Source organism: Oryzias latipes, chromosome 15, assembly GCF_002234675.1.
Source record: "Oryzias latipes chromosome 15, ASM223467v1".
Classification (NCBI taxonomy): Eukaryota; Metazoa; Chordata; class Actinopteri; order Beloniformes; family Adrianichthyidae; genus Oryzias; species Oryzias latipes.
In genome coordinates, this window is record NC_019873.2 from 120,256 (window position 1) to 143,625 (window position 23,370).

The 23,370-nt window shown below is 44.0% G+C and overlaps 1 protein-coding gene across 3 annotated transcripts in view; it reads right to left on the reverse strand.

Moving 5' to 3' along the window:
• The window catches only part of zswim8 (zinc finger SWIM-type containing 8), a 55,460-nt gene that overhangs the window by 27,398 nt on the left and 4,692 nt on the right, over positions 1–23,370 (reverse strand). For all 3 annotated transcript variants that reach the window (XM_020699745.2, XM_011492568.3, XM_011492569.3), the window contains exons 5-13: positions 20,639–20,746; positions 20,485–20,566; positions 16,320–16,440; positions 15,392–15,593; positions 9,412–9,587; positions 5,115–6,378; positions 3,294–3,425; positions 3,018–3,197; positions 2,748–2,931 (exon numbers count right to left, since the gene is read on the reverse strand). In XM_020699745.2, coding sequence (XP_020555404.1) covers positions 2,748–2,931; positions 3,018–3,197; positions 3,294–3,425; positions 5,115–6,378; positions 9,412–9,587; positions 15,392–15,593; positions 16,320–16,440; positions 20,485–20,566; positions 20,639–20,746 — 2,449 coding nt within the window. The remainder of the gene's footprint in view (positions 1–2,747; positions 2,932–3,017; positions 3,198–3,293; positions 3,426–5,114; positions 6,379–9,411; positions 9,588–15,391; positions 15,594–16,319; positions 16,441–20,484; positions 20,567–20,638; positions 20,747–23,370) is intronic.

Below are 23,370 nucleotides of genomic sequence, written 5' to 3' on the forward strand. Positions count from 1 at the left end.
AAGCAAACAACCTAACACCTTAAAATAAACCTTTGATAAAGCATTCAGTTTGAAGTAATTATTAGACTAAAGGTGATCACTGCAGTAATCTGTTTTTTTTTATATATAAAAGAAATATTTAAAATACTCTGGTTACCGGTACTCTTTTTCTAGTAAACCATCGGGCACCTCAGAGGGGAAAGTAGTTCTCTACAGGCACCGTTTTCAGCGCAGGTGGGGAGCTGTTGACTTCAACTGGGGACATTGTCAGGCGGTGGAAGGAATACTTGGAGGATCTCCTCAATCCCACTGACACGCCTTCTTTAAAGTATAGAATAAGGACTTTGGGGTGAGGCTGTCTATCACCCAAGCTGAAGCCACTGAGTCAATGATCTCATAGTTAGAAAGGCTCTGGGAGTGGATGAAGTCCACCCTTAGTAACTTAAGTCACTGAATGCTGTGGGGGTGTCTTGGCTGACACGTGTCTGCAGCATTGCGTGGTAGTTTTTATTAAGAAGGGGGGCCGGAGGGTGTGTTCCAACTACCGGGGAATCACACACCTCAGCCTCCCTGGGAAAGTCTGAAAGGGTACTGTTAAGGAGGAAAGTCCGTTCGATAGTCAAACATCAGATCCAGGAATAACAGTGCGGTTTCCGTCCTTGGCGTGGAACAGTGGACCAGCTCTACACCCTCTTTAGGGGGCTGGAGGGTTTGTAGGAGTTCTGTGGAGAAGGCATTCGACCGCGTCCTCCGTTGTTTCCTGTGGAGGGTGCTCTGGAAGTATGGGGTCCGAGGAGCCTTACTGAGGGCTGTCCGGTCTCTGCATGACCAGAGCTAGAGCTTGGTTCGCATAGCCGGCAGTAAGTCAGACTTGTTCCCGGTGCATGTTGGACTCCGGCAGGGATACTTTTTACCACCGGTTCTGTTCATCATTTTTACAGACAGAATTTCTGGGCGCAGCTAGGGGCCAGAGGGGGTCTGGTTTGGGGACCACAGGATTTCCTCTCTATTCTATGCAGATGACGTTGTCCTGTTGGCTTCATTGAGTCAGGACCTCCAGCGTGCATTTGGGCAGTTTGCGGTCGAATGTGAAGCGGCTGGGATGTGGGTCAGCACCACTAAATCTGAAGCCATTGTTCTCGACCGGAGAAAGGTAGTTTGCCATCTTTCGGTGGGTGGAGTGTCCTTGCTCCAGGTGGAGGAGTTTAAATATCTTGGCGTCTTGTTCATGAGTGATGGAAGACTGTGCGTGAGATTGACAGACGGATTGGAGCGGCGTCCGTAGTTATGCGGTCGCTGTATCTGTCCGTTGTGGTGGAGAGAGAGTTGAGCCAAGAAGCAAAGCTCTCAATTTACCGGTCAATCTTCGTTCCAATATTCACCTATGGTCATGAACTCTGGGTCTTTCTTGACTGAAAGAACGAGGTCCAGAATACAAGCGGCTGAAATGAGCTTCCTCCATAGGGTAGCTGGGCGCTCCCTTAGAGACAGGGTGAGAAGCTCGGTCACCTGAGGAGTAGAGTCTCTTCTCCTCCACACCGAAAGGAGCCAGTTGAGGTGGCTCGGGCATAACTCCTGGAGGTGTTTCAGGCATGTCCCACTGGGCGGAGAAAGAGCCAGGACACACTGGAGAGTCTACGTCTCTCGGCTGGCCTGGGAACGCCTCGGGGCTGACCCCAGAAGAGCTGGTGGAAGTGGCCGGGGCGAGGGAAGTATGGGCATTTTTGCTTAGACTGCTGCTCCCGCGTCCCGGATAAGCAAAGGAAGGTGGATGGAGATGGATAGATGGATGGTTACTCTTAATCGTCCCCAAGTGTGAGTGTGGTTGGATGTTTGATTTGTGGCCCTGCAACAGACTGGCGACCTGTCCAGGATGTCCCCTGCTGTCGCCCACGAGTGGCTGGCACAAAACAGGTTTAGAAGTTGAATGAATGAATGAATGAATGAATGAATGAATGAATGAATGAATGAATGAATGAATGAATGAATGAATGAATGAATGAATGAATGAATGAATGAATGAATGATCTATAATCTAAGGCTACATTCACACTGCAGGGGTTAATGCTCAATTCCGATTTTTTTGAAAAACTCGGATTTTTTTGCAAGGCCGTTCACATTTCCAATTAAATGCGAATTTTTGTGATATCCTGTGTGACCGTGAAATGACCCAGAAGTGACCCGCATGCGCAGAAGAGTACTCAACGGGGAACGACGTCACTCGTTGTTTGCAGAAGAAGCTAACGTTAACAACAGATGTCAACAACAGTGTTGTCAACAGCGGAGCTCTTTTTGCATTATTAAATTTATTTTCACAAAGGAGCCAGCACAATTACAATCTTCTCATTATAAGAAGGCAATGGAGCCAGGATCGTCTGTACCCACTATTGTGGAATGGGAATGTGAATGTGCTGGTGCCGTGCGTGTGTGTGCGGGTGTGTGTGCGTGTGCGTGTGCGTGTGTGTGTAAGGAAGAGGAGAGCGTGTGCAGCGAGATAGAGAATTGGGGGGGCGCATTCATGTTGTGTGTTAGGGAGGAAGGAGAACAATAATAAAAGAAGGCTTCCCCCAGAATGAATGCTATTGACTCTTTATTAACCCGCTCTGGAGAATCCTGGAGAATCTAAGGGTTCGAGCGGGGAAGGGAGCCCGGGAGGAGGATTCGCCTTTGGTCCCCCACGCTTCTGACCACGGTTGGAAAGGGAGAAAAAAAGTTATCGCAGGAAAGGTTCCCCTGCAGTAGTGCAAAAACCACAAGGCAGAGCTCACCTGGGGTGCAGAGCACATCAAAAATGAAACTGGCCAGCATGAGAGGCAGCACAGGTCTGTAATCGCAGAGGTTCCCATCCCGCAGCTGCTCAGCCCGGCCCCGGATGGCAGACATCTCCACCACACCCAGAGGGATCTTTTTCAGCAACGCCACCACCTCAGACTCCTGGTATGCCAGCTTGACCTGAAGAAAAAAAAAATACGATCCTATTTTTAAGCAGCTGCGATTTAGGTTTGTGGAAATAAGCATAACGATAGAACAGAATGGACCTCCAGAGCCTTGGTGGATGCTGGTGGTCTTTGCAGCTCCAGAGAGAACATCCCAGTGCTGAAGGCCAGGTTGTGGAGCTCCGTTCTCTCACTGAGGACGGTGAGCAGGAAGGCAGCTTTGGAAAGCGTGTTTGTGGCTACCTGCGTCTGACGGCTGGTCGACACCTTGCTCTTCTTCCCCTGCAACCACCAATCAGGCAAATTACCTCTAGTTGTAAAAAGGCAATCACGGATGGAATGTTTCGAAAGGAGATCCTGTTGATGTGTTCAGGCTACCTTGGTCTGCGGCTGCTCCACCTTTAGATCAGGGGGATTGGCTAGAAGGTCTGTGGCGAGCTCAACAGCAAGCCGGCAAGCCTCGTTACTGTAGCCATGTGCATGTAGGGCTTCAGCACATGCAAACAGCACCTGCACACCACCAAGTTTAAGTCACAATTTAACAGGGAATCCCACTGACTCAAACTCATTCGCTACTGTCCCAATCCCCGCTCTCACTCTCCCCACTCTCCTCTACTTACTCAAAGGACAGTGATTTTTACAAGAAAAAGAAAATAATTTGGAGATTAATAAATCAGAGTCACATCCAGGGACAAACTGAGGTTTACCCCAACCCCACTTTTCTCTGAAGTAATGGTTATGCACTAAATCAAAGATCATGTGTGAAATGTAAGTTTGTAACCTTACAACAGGACAGTTCTCATCTGTTGGACTAAAATAACTGCTGGTGTAATCCAGAAATTAACTTAAAGTCCAAACCTTTGTGTACTCACTTGAGATGATCTCTACAATAGGTGTTAAAGATTTCCTTGAGCTGTCTGAGTTAGAATGAATAGTATCTTCTTGTATTTGTAATTTAACTTGTCTCTTCCTACGACTGAGTTTTAGGGCCACCAACAAAAAAAAGAAGAAAAAAAAAGTAAAATTCTGAGATTTTAAATCATAGATTTACAAGAAAAAAACTCGTAAATTTACGAGATTAAAGTGGATGTGAGTTCACAGAACAGCAATTGAACGCTGCGCAGCAGCAGAGCAGACCGACTAAACTCAATGGAACAGGTGAGCCGAATGTTTATTGATAACGTTTCAAATGTTTGGAAGCTCATTTGTTTGATTTACGATTCATTAATGATTTATTTATTGATGGGTGGCTTGCAGGATCTCTGCAGCTGTTCATGAAGTCGTCGGTATCCCTGCAGCTGTCCACTTCAATCCTTTCTTCCTCCACCAAATACCAGATCTTTAGGTTTGTGTAATGCTTCCGTCTTTTTCAATGTTCTAATGCTAACATAACAGACAATTTTCATTCATCTTTATTGTTTTATGTTGAAACGGATTGTTTCATCTGGAGAAGGGGGCGTATGTAACACTTACTTCCGCATTGGTGTTCGGATGACAGGTTCAGGAAGTAAGGTGACAAATGAACTTCAGGGTGTGGGAATGAAAAGGAAAATAAAGGCTGCAGCGGTCCTCTACACCCAAACCTATCCGGAAATAAAGCTTCCAAAAGGCTCCACATATTTCATCTTCAAGCTGAAGCTAGGCTCAGATAAACGGAAAACTTTGGTGTTTTTTGTTGTTAATGTATGTCTTTTTTTCCGTAAATTTATGACTTAAAAGTCGTAATTTGTTTTTTTTGTAAACTGGCCCTAAAACTCCGTAGTAATTTCCAACACATTTCCCCATTTGCAAAAGGAGGGGGCAGACACTCAGCCAAGTGAGTGCGTGAGCGTGCATTCAGTTTGTGTTACTCAGTTAGGGAGAACAGTAATAAAAAAAAAAAAGACTGGTTCTATTATTAACCCACTCTGGAGGCTCTGAGGGTCCAAACGGGGAAGTGAACCCTGAAGGAAGATCCGCTGTCGGCCCTAGAGAGGACCTCCCCCACGATCAGAAACGTCATAACAGCAAAGGTTCAACACTAGCATGCATGTTTTACCGGTATGTTGTGTTAACGTGCCCGCGCCTTAACACCTGGTGCACCTTTTATATGCGTCAAATACCGAAAAATTACCCATAACCGAGACCGCACCCTTTAACCCAGTGAGCCCCATGGTCGTGAAAATACGGTACTCACAGATGCCTCATTCCCTTTCTTACCTCCATTTGTCCCTCTTGCTCCAGCGGTTTGATCCCTGCAAAGATATCTGGCTCCTCCTCCTGGTGACTATCAACCAACTGTCTCTCAGCACCTTCCTCCGATGCAGTACTTAGAAAGTAAGCCTGATAGTCATCTTCTGCTACAGCTTCTTGCTCTACAGCTCCATCGTCAACTCCTTGGTTGGCAGTCCTTTCAGCAGGTGCTGCCTCCTTTTGGCCCCTTGGTGGTGCAGACAAAGTCTGAGTAGTACCAGGACTTGCTTTTGCTATGAAGGTGGATGGTTGGTGGCTACCAACCAAGCCCACATTCTCTTCTCTGTGATGAATGAGTTCCAGCTCCCTTTCTGCTTCTTTTGCAGGAGAGCTGAGCTCATCCACAGCAGTTGCTGCAGACTCTTTGGGGATAAAGCGTGACGGAGGCTCTGAAGAAGAGCTGCCCACTTGGCTGGCCTCAAAACCTTTGCTGACTGCATTGCTGTCATTGCATTTAGGAGAGTCTTCCAGCAAAGGGGTTGGAGGGGGCAGTATCTCTGAAGGAGGGGGCAAAAACTCAAAGGTGTTGCTGGCCTCAGCCCCCAGAGCCAGACTGCAGCCATCATCCAAGCTCAGCTCAGCAAGGTCTGGCTCCAAAGAGCTGTCCTCGCTGCTAGTTCTCCTTTTAGAACAGGTGTGCTTGCTTCCTCCCAGTGCTCCAGTTCCTCCAACAGCTGCCGTGGATGTCCCCTTCCCACCTCCCTGTGCCAGTTTCAGCTTCCCTCCAGAGGACGACGGACCTTTATACATGCACTTTCCTCCACTGTCCTCCAGGGGCAGTGAGACATTTCCCCCGAGTCGAACAAGCATTCCTCCCCCTCCACTTAGCGATAGACCTTTCCTCTTGGTGAGAATGGTCTCCTTTGGTCGCACTGCCATCTCCTGTTGTGATAGGTGACCCCCTCTTTCTTTGTAGTCCCCTCCATCAGCACCCTCAACTCTGCTGCCCCCTACAGACTCAAAGAGCTCACCCCCAGCTGATGCAGTAGTCTTGACCCCTCTGTGCAGCTGTGCTGCCCTGGGCCAACAGAAGTTGGCACTCTTTTTCTCTGTGCTGCTGTAGGTAATACTCTCAAGTGGATATGCCACCTCCCAGTTAAAATAGCAAGACTCTACAGCGGGCTTGAAACCCTGGAACAGTTTATCTAGAGACTTGCGATGTTGCCCTCGTTTGACGATTTCGATCACCTTCAGGTGCCATTGCTTCAGCTGATTGGCCATTTCCAAGCGTCTGCAAGAAAACGTGAAGTACAGTCTGAAGTCAAGACATTCTTAATGTGCAGTGGAGGAAACAAGTATATGATCCCTTGCTGATTTAGTAGGCTTGCCCACTTAAAAAAAAAAAAAATCACATTGTGTAATCCCAATGGTAATTTGAACAGTGAGAGATTGAGAATCAAGAAATTTACTGTAAAGAATTCAGATAAAGGGGTCTACAGTGTGACCATTCTAGTAACAAGTGTGACTGGATCTTTCCAATGGTGCATCTAAAAAAAAAAAAAAAAATCGATGGCTGTACCGGTGTACCCAGTCGTTCTGTGATAAAGAAAAAATTGAAAAGACTGTAATAAAGACTTTGTTGTGTAACCTGAGGTTATCAGACAATAGAGTGTCAGACACATGCTTGCTAAGGGAGTGATGACATCATCTGCTGTAAAGGATTAACTATTTTATACACGCACAAGTACCTGTACCTGTATATTGGGCGCATGCGCCCACGTTTAAAAACATTGTTTGAACATGTTGTAGCATACGTTCTGCACATCAACAATCTCAGAGAGGTAGAAGTCCATGCTAATTGCATATTCTCCTTCCCAGTATTATAGTCTATTTATTTGAACACACTCACAAACAGCATGGATGTCACTTCTGCTCACAGCCACCTCAGTCATAGTGAAGGACTTTACACCCACGATTCCCCACTTCCCATGAGTCTTAGGGGCTGAAGGCGGGGCTAACCCCTGGGTCGCCACACTGTTTTGTAGATTGAGGATGCGAATGTGCCAAAACCGTGCGCATGTGTAAGAAGGAGGAGGGAGTGCGTGCAGCGGAAGGAGGGGAGAGTGCACACGCAGCGAGTGAGAGCAAGACCAGTGAAAGTGTGTTGGGGGTGTGTGTTTGTTTGTTCTACAGAGTGAAAGAACTGCAAGAAAAGAAGGTTTCCCCCAGAATAACGGTGAATTATTCTTTGTTAACCCATTCTGGAGGCTCTGAGGGTCCCAGCGGGGAAATGAACAACCGAAAGAAGAGAGGAAAGAAAGAAAAAAAGTAATCGCAGGAAAGGTTCAACACATGATATATTTACAAAGAAAGACGGCACACAAAAAGAGTTTTCAAAGTTTTAATATTATACCTGAGCTTTTCCTTCCAAACAGTGCCTGTGACACTGCAGTAACACGGCAGCAATATGGTAGTAACAGTAGTAACAGAGCTGGTTAAGAGAGAGCAGCAGTAACATATAGGCGCGCGCTTCTATGCAGAAGCAAGTGCTGCGCAGCGCGTGCGCCGGGAGTTTTCTTCCACAACAGTGAAACACCGTAACACAGCGTTAACAGGGCTGGTTTAAAAATACGTGAACCTAAAAGTCACTAAGAGCTTTTTTCAACTTCCTCCTGTGCACTGAAACCATGGAAGTCTTCCTCCTCAGTGTGGGATTGGTATAGCGTCAGATCCTTCACCACACTCTCTCTGTGTCTCATTCGTTGTAGTTGTCAGTGTCACTCTGAGGTAAATTCTCTCCTGAACTTGCGCTGTCCTCTCCATCACACAGCAGACCAGCTTATCCATACCCATTGATGATGGGGGATTTTTTCCACACTCCTCCTTGATTGATTTTAACTTGAAAGCTTCGTCAATGGCGGTCACATGCACGTTGGGTCTACTAGCAGCAAAGGATTGGGGGATGCAGCCAAAACAGGGCTGAGCATGGATGTTTCTTTTTTTGCACCATCACTGAGGGGTCTAAGAGCAGAAGTGACATCCATGCTGTTTGTCTGCTTGTGTCTGCTTTCCTGTGAGTATCTGTTCCTGCTCTTCATTCTCAAAGCAGGAATTTACAATCAAACTTGCATTCCCTTTGTCTCACTCTGACCCTGTTTGCCCGAGCGCCCCTAGCGGCCGTTAGAAAAAATGCATTAACTAGCCGCATCCTTGAATAAGCGGCTGAAAGCGTGTGACAAAAGAAGCGCCTTATAACCAGGAAATTACGCTACTTTAAGCCCCAATACCTTCACATCTTGCAGTGCAAAGACCCCCAGCTTAACCCTTGTGCTATCTTATGGGGTCAAGATGACCCCACCCTTACTGTGACGTATTTTCCTGTTAACCAGACTGATGCCCGGTCATCGCTGAAGTTTAAAATTGCTACGCAACAGCCACCAAATTTTAATGATTTATTTTCAAAGAAAAGTAAACAGAAATTCCTCCTAATGTGCAGAAACCTACTTATCAACTACAAGAAACCTTTGACCTCTGTGCTGCTAATAAGGCCTTTCCCACAAAAAAACTAAGTCTATCTGGCAAATGGGATTGGATACTTTTTTCCCCCACTCGATGTAATTTAAAAATTTAATTAATTAATTATTTTAAGTTGATTACTTGATTTTCTCTCTCAATGTTCGAACAGAGCTACCATTAAGATGAAAAACTGTTCATTTCGTTTTAAGTGGGCAAACCTACAAAAGCAGCAATCAAATACTTATTTCCTCCACTGCATAATGCTTTTGTAGTAATACATAAGAATTGTGGAGTTTTTTTTAATCAGTTATTTTCATTTTATTAGAGCTCTAATTGCTCATTTTTTTAATCTTGTTTTTTTATTGCATGTAGGTAGATCAAACAGAGCTTCAAACTTTATCTTGTTTCAAGAAAAAAAATTGCATTTTTTGAAAAATTGTTAGGGGCAGAGAAGACTGGTTAATGTGCATGTTTAACGTTCCAAAAGTAATGTTAAGTTACGTTTGGCTGTGCGAAATGAAATTACACACAGAATCTAAATTGTTTAAATGCAAACAGATGCCAATATATAACATTTTTTACTGATAGTAAAGATTTAAAAAGCAACCAGAAACCTAGATTTTAACAATTTGATCATGCAGACCAGTAAAGCGTGTTAAACCAAGATTGGACTTTCCTGAAATCTAGTATTGACTATCAATAAAAGCACTGGTATTAAACTTTTTTTTTGACACCAGGAAAAACCTCAATTGATTCTGAAGTTGATCTTAAAATGACCAATACTTTGACATTCTGTAAAACTTCTGACCTGCAGGGGCTCATGGATGGGTCCAGGACAGCCAACCTCCAGAGAACCACCATCTCATCACACATACTGGCACAGGCGTGAGCTGCCACTTCTGACTGCCCATTGCTGCGTCCTGTGTGGCCACTGGCACTGCTGTGTGAGGCTGAAGTCCGGACACTGTACCACCAGCTGATGATCTGAAGACAGAGAGGAAAGCCCTAACTTTAGTTCTTAGCTAGACTGCAACAAAAACCACATCTGTGGTACAATTTGTGTGCCGAGGTCAGGCTTCCAAAATGCATTTAGTTGTTTGTCTTTTTTGGGAAATCAGAAAGATGGTGATTAAGGAAGCATGGGAAAAATAGGTGACATTGTATTTAAAAAATAATGGCCAAAATTATCTAAAAGTATTAACTTATTTTTGCAATTTGATGGACATTCAGTTCTTTAACAAAGTCTCTGACTTCAACAGAGGCTTTTGTTGCCACCATCAGTCATCTCCTCTATATGGATGACATTAAGCTATACCCCAAGAGCGAGCATGACATTGACTCCCTGATCCACACCACTGGGACCTACAGTACTGACACTGGGACCTGGAACAGGCAACAAGGAAAGCTGCAACATCCAACTACCTCCAACAAGTAAGGCAAGTCCTGAGAAGCCAGCTCAATGGCAAGAATAAAACCCACTGGCAGCTACGCACTGCCAGTGCTCAGATACCCTGCAGAAATAATAAGATTGCTAAAGGAAGAGATAGAGACCACGGATGTTAAAACACGAAAGCTCCTCACTATGCATGGAAGGTTCCATCCCAAATCCAGCACCCTGAGACTGTATGCTAGCCACAAGGAAGGAGGCCGAGGAGAAGCCACTATCCAGGATGAAACATCCAAAATGCATGAGTACATCAAGCTCAAGGCCCCAACTGACAGTGTGCTCAGTGAATGTCTCAGGCAATGGGGAGCAGAGGATGCAGTGCTGGAGGACAGATCCTCATGGGAGTTGTCCTCCCATGAGGATCTGTCCTCCAATCCCTGCATGGGAAGTACCACCGTCGATGACTGAAGTGGCTGATATCAAGAAGTCCTACCAATGGCTAGAAAGGGCTGGCCTACAGGACAGCACTGAAGCGCTCATCCTGGCAGCTCAGGAACAAGCCCTGAGCACCAGAGCCATAGACTCTCAGATCTGCCACACCAGACAAGACCCAAGGTGTAGATCTACCACACCAGACAAGACCCAAGGTGTAGATCTACCACAACAGACAAGACCCAAGGTGTAGATCCACCACACCAGACAAGACCCAAGGTGTAGATCTACCACACCAATTCAATTCAATTCAATTCAATTTTATTTGTATAGCCCAAAATCACAACAACAGTCGTCTCGATGGGCTTCGAAGTAAAACATGAAGTCAAAAGGATCACGAATACAAAGAGTTCAATAGAAAAATACTAAAATGATCTAACAAACTGACTAAGCTATACTGGCATCCCTGCCCTTAGACCCCCCTTCACTGTAAGGAAAAACTCCCAAAAAAACCGGATTCCGGAAAAAACGAAGAAACCTCAGGCGTGCCCACATGAAGGAGGGATCCTCCCCCAGGACGGACAGGCGATTTACCAGAACTCTTAGAGAAGAATTAACTTATCTAAATCTACAACTACATATATAAAAGTCCAGCAGACGAGCTTCATCCAGCCGTGGTTGTGGGGACAGTCAAAGGCGCGAGTCGAGCCGGAGACAGGAACCACAGCCAGGTGTAGGAGCAGGAGCAGAGACGAGGTACTCGGTCAGGCACAGAGCAGAGACGAGCCAGAGATGAGCCAGAGGCAGGATCCACAGCCAGGTGTAGGAGCAGTAGTAGAGACGAGCCAGAGACGAGGTACACGGTCAGGAACAGGAGCACGGATGAAACAACTGGAGTCTGGAAGCACTCCCACTCCCCAGGAGGGGAGAGGAAAAGAGGGACAATACATGAATCGCACTGCACCAAACAGAGGCATGGAGAACTAAATGATAAATTATGATCAAGAATAGAGGAGAGGAAGGGTAGAAGTAAAAAAGGAAAGAGGACAGAACCCCAGTGCACCATAGTTACCCCAGCTTCAACTTCTAGCAGCCTTTTAAAAGAAATAGTTATTATTAAGTTTAATTTAAACAAACTAACATTAAGTTAAATAATCTCTGAATACTAACTAGTCTGACAATAAGCCTGTCCAAATAGGAATGTTTTCAGTCTAGCTTTGAATGTAGAAACTGAGTCGGCCTCTCTTACATGAGCTGGGAGCTTATTCCATAAGACAGGGGCTTGGTGGCTAAACGCTCTACCTCCAACCGTACTTTTGCTAATTCTAGGAACCACAAACAGTCCTGCATTTTGCGAGCGAAGTGTTCTGATTGGTTGGTAAGGGACTATGAGGTCCTTAATATAGGACGGGGCCATTCCATGTAAGGCCTTATAGGTTAACAGGAGGATCTTGAACTTAATTCTAGAATCAACTGGGAGCCAATGGAGCGAAACTAACACAGGAGTGATGTGATCTCTTCTGCTAGTTCCTGCTAACAATCTAGCAGCTGCATTCTGAACAAGCTGGAGACTTCTTAAGGAACTCTTAGGACACGCTGCTAACAAGGAGTTACAGTAATCCAGCCTCGACGTAACAAATGCATAGATGAGTTTTTCAGCATCACTCTTAGAAAGTATATTTCTGATCTTAGCAATATTCCGCAGGTGAAAAAAGGCAGTTCTACACGCCTGAGATATGTGAGCCTTAAATGATAAATCCTGGTCAAATAAAACCCCAAGGTTTCTAACTGTGGAATTGGGGGCTATACTTATACCATCCAGGGAGACTATCTGAGCAGACAGAGCATCTCTGAGGTTTTTAGGACCAAGTATAATGACCTCAGTTTTTTCTGGGTTCAAGAGGAGGTAATTACCGTAATTTCCGGACTACAAGCCGCTACTTTTTTCCTGCGCTTACAGTCCTGCGGCTTATTCAGTGACGCGGCTAATTATTGGATTTTATTGGCGGCCGCCATGTACGTATTTTTGGACACAGTGAATGGTTTGAATTCTCTAACATCAAACACAAGTCATTTGTTTTTCAACACACCTCTAAGCAGCCAAACAGCATGGACCTGACTTCAGGTCTTAGACACTTCAGTCATGGTTCAACAAAACGAAACACGCATGTCCAGTCGCATCCCAGAATCCTTTGGTGCCATTAGACCCAACGTGCACGTGATCGCCGCTACAATATGATGAAGCTTTCAAGTTAAAAGCAATCGTTAAAAGCAGCGTGAAAAAATCACCAACGGGTTTGGAAAAGCCGGTCAGCTGCGTGACGGAGAGAACAGCGCATGCTCAGGAGTGCATTTACCTCTGAGTCATAGTGACTCGGCTGGCTGCACGTAAATATGTGGCAATAATATCAGCCTTTATTTTGTCGGGACACGACTGGAAACACAAATTGACGTGGTCGTGTTAACGGTTTCTAAGGACTGAGCAGAGATTTGCATTGAAACGCTCACAGCCTCCGTGTGAGCTGGAGACTGGGTGTCGTGTGAGCTGCGGGGCCGATGGCAGTCTGAAGGCTCCCACACTTAACAACGCATCCGCCCCTCATACACAAAACTTACAGTATTAAGTCCGATTGCTCTGCACAGACACGATTTGCTCCGTCCACCGGCGCAATGGGGACGAAGCGCTCCTCCCTGTAGCCGCGCTGGCCAGAGCTGTCGGAGTAGATAGGAAGGGGAGACAAGGAGCGCGCGGGAGCGCGGAGGCGTCGAGCCATTCTGCAGGCTGCAGCCAGGGCTTACTCGAGGCGTCCGCGGAGCAACAGTGTTTGTTGTGGAAGGAAACTTCTGACCCACGCGCCGCGAGGAGGCGCGCGTATCGCGCTGAGGCGCGCGCTTTTCAGTCGTCGCTGCTTTATTTTACTAGCGTGTTTTTTAAACAGCCCTGTTACTCCCATAACGCTGCCGCGACACAAGCGGAAGGAGAGCTTTACCCGTTCACCCCTCCATGCACTGCTGCTCATTCTTAAACACGTACAACAGAATGGCGAGCCGGGCGTTGGCCCCGCCTTTAGCCCCTAAGACTCATGGGAAATGGGGGATCGGGGATGTAAATTTCCTCATCATAACTGAGGGATGTAATGTTGATTATATGGTTACTGTTTGTAATTTTATGTGTGATACCTAGATTGTCAATAAGTTAAAAAAAATAAAAAAAATAAAAACCATAACTGAGGAACTTGTGAACAGAATAGAGGTGCATACTGTTTGGCAGATGCAGATAGACTCAAAGACATGAGCCTAAGGCAAAAATGACTCCACCCACTGTGTGCTAATAAATCACACTTACACTCTGAGTCAGGAAGTGATCCGTCAGGATGACAATGTTGCCTAATTCATGCGGCTTGTACCCCGACGCGGCTTGTGTATGTATAAAATTAGTTAAACACGTGAAAATGGGTGGGTGCGGCTAATAATCGGGTGCGCTTTGTAGTCCGGAATTTACGGTAATTGTCATCCAGGTCTTGATGTCACTGATGCAGGCGTTCAGTTTCTCTATCTGGTCATTCTGGTCAGGCTTCATGGATAAATACAACTGCGTATCGTCGGCATAACAATGAAAATTAATGCTGTGTTTCCTGATTATGTTTCCTAGGGGTAACATATAAAGCGTAAACAGGATCGGTCCCAAGACTGAGCCCTGTGGGACTCCAAAGTTGACTCGAGTGCACTGAGAGGAATGGCCATTTACATTAACGAACTGATACCTATCGGACAGATAGGATTTAAACCACTGGAGAGCAGATCCTCTGATCACACCAGACAAGACCCAAGGTGTAGATCCACCACACCAGACAAGACCCAAGGTGTAGGCTGTGCAAAGAGGTGCCTGAAACAATCCAGCACAGTCCACTGAACTCATTGTCATGTTCAAGAAACCAGTCTGAGATAATTCCAGCTTTATGACATAGGACCTTATCCTGCTGGAAGTAGCTATCAGTATCAATTGAGCATGGTTACAGTGTACCATCTTCTAAGGGGACCAAAGTGTACAAAGAAAAATATCCCGCAAAACATAACACCACCACCAGCCTGAACTGTTATTACAAAGCAGGATGGATCAATGCTTTCATATTGTTAATGCAAAATTCTGATACTACCATCCGAATTTGGCAGCAGAAATGGAGACTCATCGGACCTGGACTTTTTTTTTAATCTTCTAATGTCCAATTTTGGAGTCTGTGTGAAATGTAGCCTCAGTTTCCTGTTCTTAGCTAACAGGAGTGCCACTAGGGGTGGTCTTCTGCTGCTGTAGCCCATCTGCTTCAAGGTTGGATGTGTTATGTGTTCAGAGATGCTCTTCTGCAGACCTTGGTTGAAACCAGCGGTTCTTTGAGCTCTATCAGCTGAAACCATCTGGAAATTAAACTCTGATATCTAACAACAAGGCATTTCTGCCCTCAGAACTGCCACTCACTGAATATTTTCTCTTTTTTGGACCATTCTCTGTAAACCCTAGAGATGGTTGTGGGTAAAAATCCCAGTAGATTAGCAGTTTCTGAAATCCTCAGACCAGTCCTTATGGCACCAACAGTCATGCCACATTCAAAGTCACTTCAATTGCTTCCCCCCCCCCACATGTCTACATGCATTGAGTTACAGCCATGTGATTTTCATAATGTGTCAACCAATTCTCTACCGTTACAAAGCTAATAAAGTTAACAACATGGTGGATTCACAGTTATTCCTAAATTTAGAAAAATACTAGTTATGGTGATGGTTGTATCATTTTATTTTCTTCCATCTAAAAAAATACAGTCCTCTTTGAGTAATGTGGAAAGAAGTGACTGCTTCTGGAGCTTTTACCCTTTTCAAAATTGCCAACATTCATCATGGTCAGAGATTTAGGCAAAGCAGATTTGAGGATAAATTGGCCGATCAGTGGTTTACCTGTACCTACCAAAAATCATACCTGCTCATAGTTGAGGCACTGTTCAGTAAGGATCTCAAGCAGTGGAGCAGCGTTGCTGTCTCGTCTCTTGAACATCTCCCTGACGATAGACAGAAGATTCCAGATCCCCTCAGGCTCTCTACCTCTGAGGGGCCGCAGCAAACAAGCCCACTCGGCTGCGGCTGGAGGCTCCGTGGATGACAGGTACATGGAGTTCACGTCACTGCTCAAAAAAATACAGTCACACAGCTACCACGGAGAGTTCAGACCATTGCCTGTATGTGAGAACTGGACAGAGTACTTGTGACATCACCCATAGAAAAAGATTTACTTCCAACTCCAATAAAATGAAGTCAATTAAGTAACAAAATGTTTTCACAGTATGAATGCCGCCATGTTTGAGCCAGACGTCGCCAGTAAGGACGAAATTATCAGAGTCAATCAATGTTTCTATGGCAACCACTCTTGCTAATTGGGAGCGAGATCAAATCTTGTCAATCCAATGTTAGGATCATTTGACATGGGGCCAGCAGGCATGACACTTTTATTAAAGCACCGGATTGGTCAGTTTATAACTTGAATAATCTGCAATATAGAAAAAATATCACGAAAAAGATTTAAAATTAGCTGTAACGCAAATGGGGACGGGTCACTCAGTCCAGTTTTCATATACACTCAATAGTACAGACATAAAAAATATGCTCTTTTTTTTTTTAAATCATGAGACAAGGTTTGGTCTAGTCGGTTTATAGCTCAAAGACATCTAAATATTATAAAGAGGAGCTGTTGGAGCATTAACTGTAATATTAGGGCCAACAAACAGCACATCATCTGTACCAAACCATGTTGTAAACACTAGAAACTGTGCCTCTTGCTTAAGCGGACTCTGAAAGACATTGTGCGGTGAACAGGCCCTGAGCTGATGCAGCCCATGGGAAAGAGCACACACCTGAAAACAACGGGTGAAGGTCCACAGAACTTGTGCAGAGTTTTTTTAATGTTGTCACTCAGAGTAGACTCATCCAAATACCAGGTGCTCTGGTCTAGGGCTGAAGGGCCTGCGGTTGGGTCTGCATAGAAGACACATTACTGCAAAGTCATGACTGACCATAGCATCTCTGAATTTACATCGACTGCTGTCAGCTTAAAATCTGTTCATGAAAATACTGATTACGGTACCTGAAAGAATTGTTCTGACACTTTAAAGTGATAATACTGAACGAACTTGGCATAGAATATGTAGAAAGAACTCAAATTGGAGCTACTATATACAATGGGGCAGGAATATATTTGGCAGTCACTGATTTTAGCAAGTTTTGCAAGTTAAAGACAGAGGTATGAATAGATATACTAACTTTGAGAGACAAAAAAAAACCAACAAGAAATCAATTTGATTTTTAAATTATTTGTATGATGGAGCATAAAATAAGTATCAAGCTCCTGTAAAATATATAAGAATCGTTTCCCTAATAGATTTGAAACAACCTTTTTTAGAATCTCTTCTCTCTAACACTAACTGTTTTATCTCTACTGGTTACATGTATAAAAGACACCATTAAACAGGCAGACTGCAACCTTTCTACCATGATCAATATCAAAGAGAAGCCTCGGCCCACCAGGGACCAGATGGTTAACCTGAACAAAACTAGGATGAACCAATCTACAATAGGCAACAGCTTGGAAAGAAGAGATCAACTGTTGTAGCAAATATTATAAATTGGAAGAAATACAAGATTTGAGATAGACCAAGATGACATTTTCAGGACCAGTAGCAATTATTAGAAGTCAGGAATGCTGATGACAGATATTCGAAACTGATATTCATTTGCAGTAAAAGTGAAAATATTGACGTTTGAGGTGTTCTTTTTTTCTCAGTAAGGGGAAGACATAACTTCATTTTTTTGGCTCTTAATTAGCAGCATTAAAAGACATTTGTGTTAATGCGTTAAAAGCGACAGTCCTAGTTGCAAGACATGCAGAGGACTGAACGCGTGGTTTGTGCAATCAGTCTAATCACACAAGATAATAATGCTGGAGACTGAGCGGTGCAGCTGACCCTGATTCAAAATAAGCAGTTTAGTATTGGCCTGTCAGATTAAAAAAAGGTCGATCCTTGTTGCTTTAGAAGGCTCTATGACAGGGGTCGGGAACCTATGGCTCGCGAGCCATATATGGCTCTTTTGATGGTCACATGTGGCTCGCAGACAAATCTTTAATTATACTTTTTTTTTCATTAGACCAGTCCTTCTCGGTCGCGATGCCAGAGGCGTGCAGTAGTAGCGGTGCTTGGAGAGAAAACTATCAGTTTACTATCATCTATTATTTCACAGAGTTTGTTCCACCCGGAAACCTGTGAATTGCCGTGCCTAAAACTGCACGCTCCCGTCTTTGAGAAAGAGCGCGCAGTTGCGGGGACGGGATGTGTGAGGAAGAAAGCCGGGGGGGGGGGGGGGGGGGGGGGGGGGGGGGGCAGCAGGTGAATCGCGCAGGGATGGTAAAAACGTAAACCCGCTGCCTGTCACTCACTGCAGCGTGTGAGTGTGTGTTTGGCTCCCCGTCTGCATGTGAGCAGTCTTTCTCACATCTACAGAACATTCAGACCTACGATCACGTTTAAAGTCTCAACGCCTGCAAGAAGCAGAAACTCACCACGTATCAACCAGACTAGACCATCAGCAGAACTACCACGAGAAATACTCATCATTTATCAGCAACAGCATAACGATGTTATTAAAAAGAATCCACAGACCTATTGTACTTTAAAAATGTTGAAATTACATCAAATGCACACATTCATTTGTATTTTTAGTTTTAAAAATATTGTCGCGGACTCAGTTTAACTTGGCTGTTGGGCCGCGTTAAAAGTTCTGGAGTTCATGGAACGCATCGATCAAGCAGTGATCTGATTGGCTCTTAGTTCTGTCGCTCAGCCTGTTGTTAGGTAGTTTGGACCAATGGGGTTCAGCTATGGGCCGAATAAGGGAAATGCGAGAACTGGAGCGGGAGCAGGGGAATATAAAGTTGGGAGAAGCGCTCTCTCTCGTCTCGGCGGGCGAGAATAAGGAGTTGCTGAAGTATTTGTACGGCGTTTGTTGCGGTCTACAGTAACCAGAATAAAGAACCTTAAAAGAGGTTAAGTCTCCGTGCCTCAGTGTGGGAAAAGGACACTACATTATTGTATGTATGGCTCTTTCAAAATTACATTTAAAAATATGTGGCGTTTATGGCTCTCTTGGCCAAAAAGGTTCCCGACCCCTGCTCTATGATTTAACCCCCCCCCCACATCTCTCTCTCTTCTTCCCTTCTTTTCTTTTCCCTCCCTTCTTTTCCAACAAAGAATGTCCGTCACCAATGCTTACTCATCAATAACCCTTCTAAAAACCTTTTCTATTGCTTTGTAAAACATTTATTAAAGTCAGTTAGGTGCGAGAGGTCCTGCAGAGCAATTTAAGCGTTTCAGTTTCATCTATCATTCATTCAATCAGATCATAATTATTCTCCACGATTATCTTCCTCAGAGTGTCAGGATAATTTCTAGCCGCTTCTAAGTTATTTGAAAAAGTTTGCCAACTCTAGCTTTAGGATCTTCAAAACTATTTAAGATTTTTGATCAGATCTCACTTATATCTCCTTTAATAATTCTTAAAAATATTGGTTATTTTTTTTTTAAAATTGTAGTTGTATCATGAATATGAAGAGTATTCATAACTAGCTTATATCAACATAAACATGCATTAGCTTTGTTTGGTTATTTTTGAGAGATTGTGGGATTCTTTATTTTAACCTGGCATCCACTTACGTGGACATCACATTTTGGGCTTAATTACAACAGTAGTTAACTCTTCTTAACAGGCGCCCTGTCAAATAAAAATTAAAAAAGGCATACTAAACAAGAGCTCGGGACTTGAGGGTTTAAAGCACCTATTCCCAGAGCCTGCTTTGCAGCTGTCTCACTCTGTCTGCAGGAAGGAGAGCGTAAATCTTAAAACCCAACTTTTAATCTGTTAAAATGGCTTTGAAGGTTGTGTTCTTTGAGCAAATGGAAACCAATAGAGACACTTGCAATCAGTTTAAAACATTCAATAAAAGAGTTTTTGAGCCCGGACATCCATATCTGTGAATATCTTGCCAACTTCACCTAACTGTTTTTGTGCGCCTCTTGCTTAAACAAGTGCTGTAGTCTGCTAAGATTTACTGCTATAAATTGTTTGCAAATTTATCGTAGTGCATTTATCTGGAGCTGAGAAGTGCTGATCATTTGAAAAAAATAAATGTCCAATCCTAAACGAGGTACAATATCAGATTTCAATCGAGTCTGAAACTATGTGACCGGGCCCAAATTCCGATCACGAGATAGGATCCCGACATCCCATTTGTAAGTGTCGTCACAGCCCCCCCTAATAAGAGATTATATAACCCCCCCCCCAAGCAAGTCTAGGCATCCGCCCCTGGGAGGGCTCTGGTCAGGCCTCGACGGGACTGAGGCAGCCAACGAGCTGGGGCGACCGCTGATTGCCTCAGCGGAGACCCCGACCCGTCAAACCTTCAAGGTCACGTACCAATAGTGGACCCTCCCCCTCCCCCAGGCCACCCCCACACAGGACAGGGCCAACAAGCCCCCCCCTACACACACACATACACACACCCCGCAGCTCTGGTGGATGTCACCCAGAGCGACCCCGGGCCCCAAGAGGTTTGCCTCGCCCAGTCCCAGCCCCAGGTGCAGACGGGCAGCCCATCCAGCGCCGCTGGAACCCCCCGCACACTCTATTCATGCCACACCAAGTGGTTACCAATTTATGTTGACTTTGGTGCACTTCCATGAATTAGTGATATTGAAAAGGTAAAATTTCCATTTGTTCACAAAGCGTTCAGCAGATGCTTAATCCAAAGCAATATAACGGCTTGTTACAACTGAGACCAACTTTTTGGCAGCCAGCTGTCCGTTTGGAAACAGCATAGATAACCTGGGTTTAATTTAGAGTAATAATCAAGTTTGTGGATTATGTTTCATTGCTGTCAGGATAAGAACATCTGATTGTTTCTTTGAAATAAGTTTCAAAGGGAACAGGAAGAGCACAGTCTATGCGCAGATATAGATAGGTTCATTGTACCTGGAGCTCCACACACTGTGTTGATGGCAGTGGACTGAGACGACAGCAGCTCATCCAGCAGCCGCTGGGCCGTGGGCAGGATCTACAAAAACAGTCACTCATGTCACACAGACAAATCATACGACAGAACTCTGTTATTAACTATGAACACTACCTGCTGAGGCAATTCACTTATAAGGTACTGGGCAAACTTTTGGAGCTGGTCCCTCTGAAGCCGGGACAGAGACTCAGAGACAGGGGCCCTCAGACAGACGGCAGAGGCCTGCATCACAGAACAATGCCAGTGAAAACAAAAAACAAGATCTGAGCGTTCCTGAGAGGGTCCTTAACCATTTCCACATCCCACAGCGTGTGTACAGATAAATAAAAGTTAGTTTTCAGACTCTTTAAGACCCATTTAAGACCATTCAAAACCAAATTTAAGACCGTATGTTTCAATAACATGAACAATTCTAATTTAGGAAATATACATAAACCCTAAATAACGTAACACATCAAAATGATAATCCAGAGGTTTGATATTCCCACAGCTATAAAATTAGCAGTAAAGCAAACACTATCGTTAATAATTATTAGTTAAGTAATTATCATTGTTACCATTTATTTTTTACTAATTATCTAAATTAGTTATTTTGATTTAGCCTCACTAGTTGAGGTTGAACAGATTTTTTTGTATTTTATTTTACGGCTTTCAGTGCTGACTCCACCAGGAAACCCGACCACTGCGAATGGCTTATTCTTCTGTCCAACTTTGCACATGTGCTGTAAGAATTGGCAGTAGGGATGGGTAACGTGTAGATTTTATCAATAGTGATTATCGATCCGGTATTCTTATCAATGCTTTGTGTGAAAACAAGGAGGGAGAAGACCAATTTTGTACACGTAAACCTTTTTTTTTATCATTCAAAATATATTAATTTGACGTCTTTTGCAACAGTAAAATAAAATTATCATTGAAAACCTGTGTGTCTTTGTAATTATACCATACTCTTTAAAATAACCTAAATTCAGAGTGCACCAAGTAGCCTCATCACTTCTAAGAACATTAACAGTGGAAATAAAAATACACAATGTTGTATTTTAATTAATTGTACATTGCATGTCAGGTAGTTTATTATTATTGGAACACATTTGGAATTTTTAGCCTGTTCATATTATTTCTTTTGTAAGTGACCATAGTGTTAGCAGGTTAATGGCCTTCGAAGCGTCCATTATCAGAATTAATGCAATTCACGAAAGCACCCCTCCTCCGCGTCAGACAGCTCAGGCTTCCACGGCGTGCGTTAATTTCTGATAATGCACACTTAAACCTGCCATTAAACCTTACATGATTATTGTTTTTATACAGTGCTGGTAAGCTGTATTCATTTTCCCTCCTATTTATTCAAGTTTCATCCTCTTATCTTTGACAAACATCACTTTAGTTACGTGCTCCACGTGTGTACCGCTAGAAACGATACCCTCTGAAACGATAGCTGTGCTAGACATTTCACTTGGACGGTCAACAATGCACACCTCTCTGCAAGAATCTGGCGTATATTAGCACTGTGTTTGAAAGTTACTGGTGTTACCGCCCTTTCAAGCCACATTTTTGTTACATTTGAGACGGCACCCACTTATGGAAGCATAATTAAAAATAAAAGTCAAAACCAGAAATGCTTTTTCATTTTCAAAATCAAGCTGCATTTTTTGACTCAAAATTAAAATGAAAAAGCAATCCAGCAAAATACTTTTTCATTTTCTTCTTCAACGCTGCTTATTCTGTCACTTAATTAAAATGATAAAGAAAATGGTATTTGACATTTCATTTTCAAAAAGATCTCTGGTAAATGTGTAGCAAAATTCATTTAGAAATGTCTAATTTGACAAATAAATGGATTAACAGAAATCAAATGACTGAAAATTAAAATGAAAAATCAATACTTCAAAATGCTTTTCCTTTTCTACCTAAAAACCGTTTATTCTGTGTCATAATTCAAATGAAAATGCAAAGAGGGGATTGCATTTACATTTTCACATCTACCCTGCAAAAAGTGTCTCATAATTCAATTCCACTTAGCATTTCCAGAGGGGAGGCGGGGCGATGACATCAGTGCTATCTCCGTGTGTCCGGCTGCTAACAGACACAGGCATGCTAGGAGGAGTGTAGCTTTGTGATGGTTGTGAACTTATGATGATTGTACACAGCTTCTCAGGACTATGATAGCAGCATTTCTGCCTTCTGCGGTCCTCCTTCGGACGCACCGCGGTTTGTCATACACAAAACTTACAGTATTAAGTCTGATTGCTCTGCACAGACACGATTTGCTCCGTCCAGCGCAGAATGGGGACGAAGCATTCTTCCCTGGGAGACAAGGAGCGCGCGGGGCGAGCGCGGAGCGCAGAGGCATCCGCGGAGCAAGAGTGTTTGTTGTGGAAGGAAACTTCTTACGCACGCGCCGCGCTGAGGCGCGCGCTTTTCAGTCGCCGCTGCTTTATTTTACTGGTGTTACTACCCCCACAACGCTGCCGCGACACAAGCGGAAGGAGAGCTGTTCCCGTTCACCCCTCCATGCACTGCTGATACTTGCTCATTCTTAAACACGTACAACAGTGTGGCGAGGCGAACGTTGGCCCCGCCTTTAGCCCCTAAGACTCATGGGAAATGGGAGATCGCGGATGTAAATTTCCTCATCATAACTGAGGGATGTAATGTTGATTATATGGTTACTGTTTGTAATTTTATGTATGATACCTAGATTGTCAATAAGTAAAAAAATAAAATAAAATAAAAAATTAAAAAAAACCATAACTGAGGAACTTGTGAACAGAATAGAGTTCCATGCTGTTTGGCAGATGTAGGTGTATTCAAATACATGATCTTGAGGCAAAGCTGACTCCACCCAC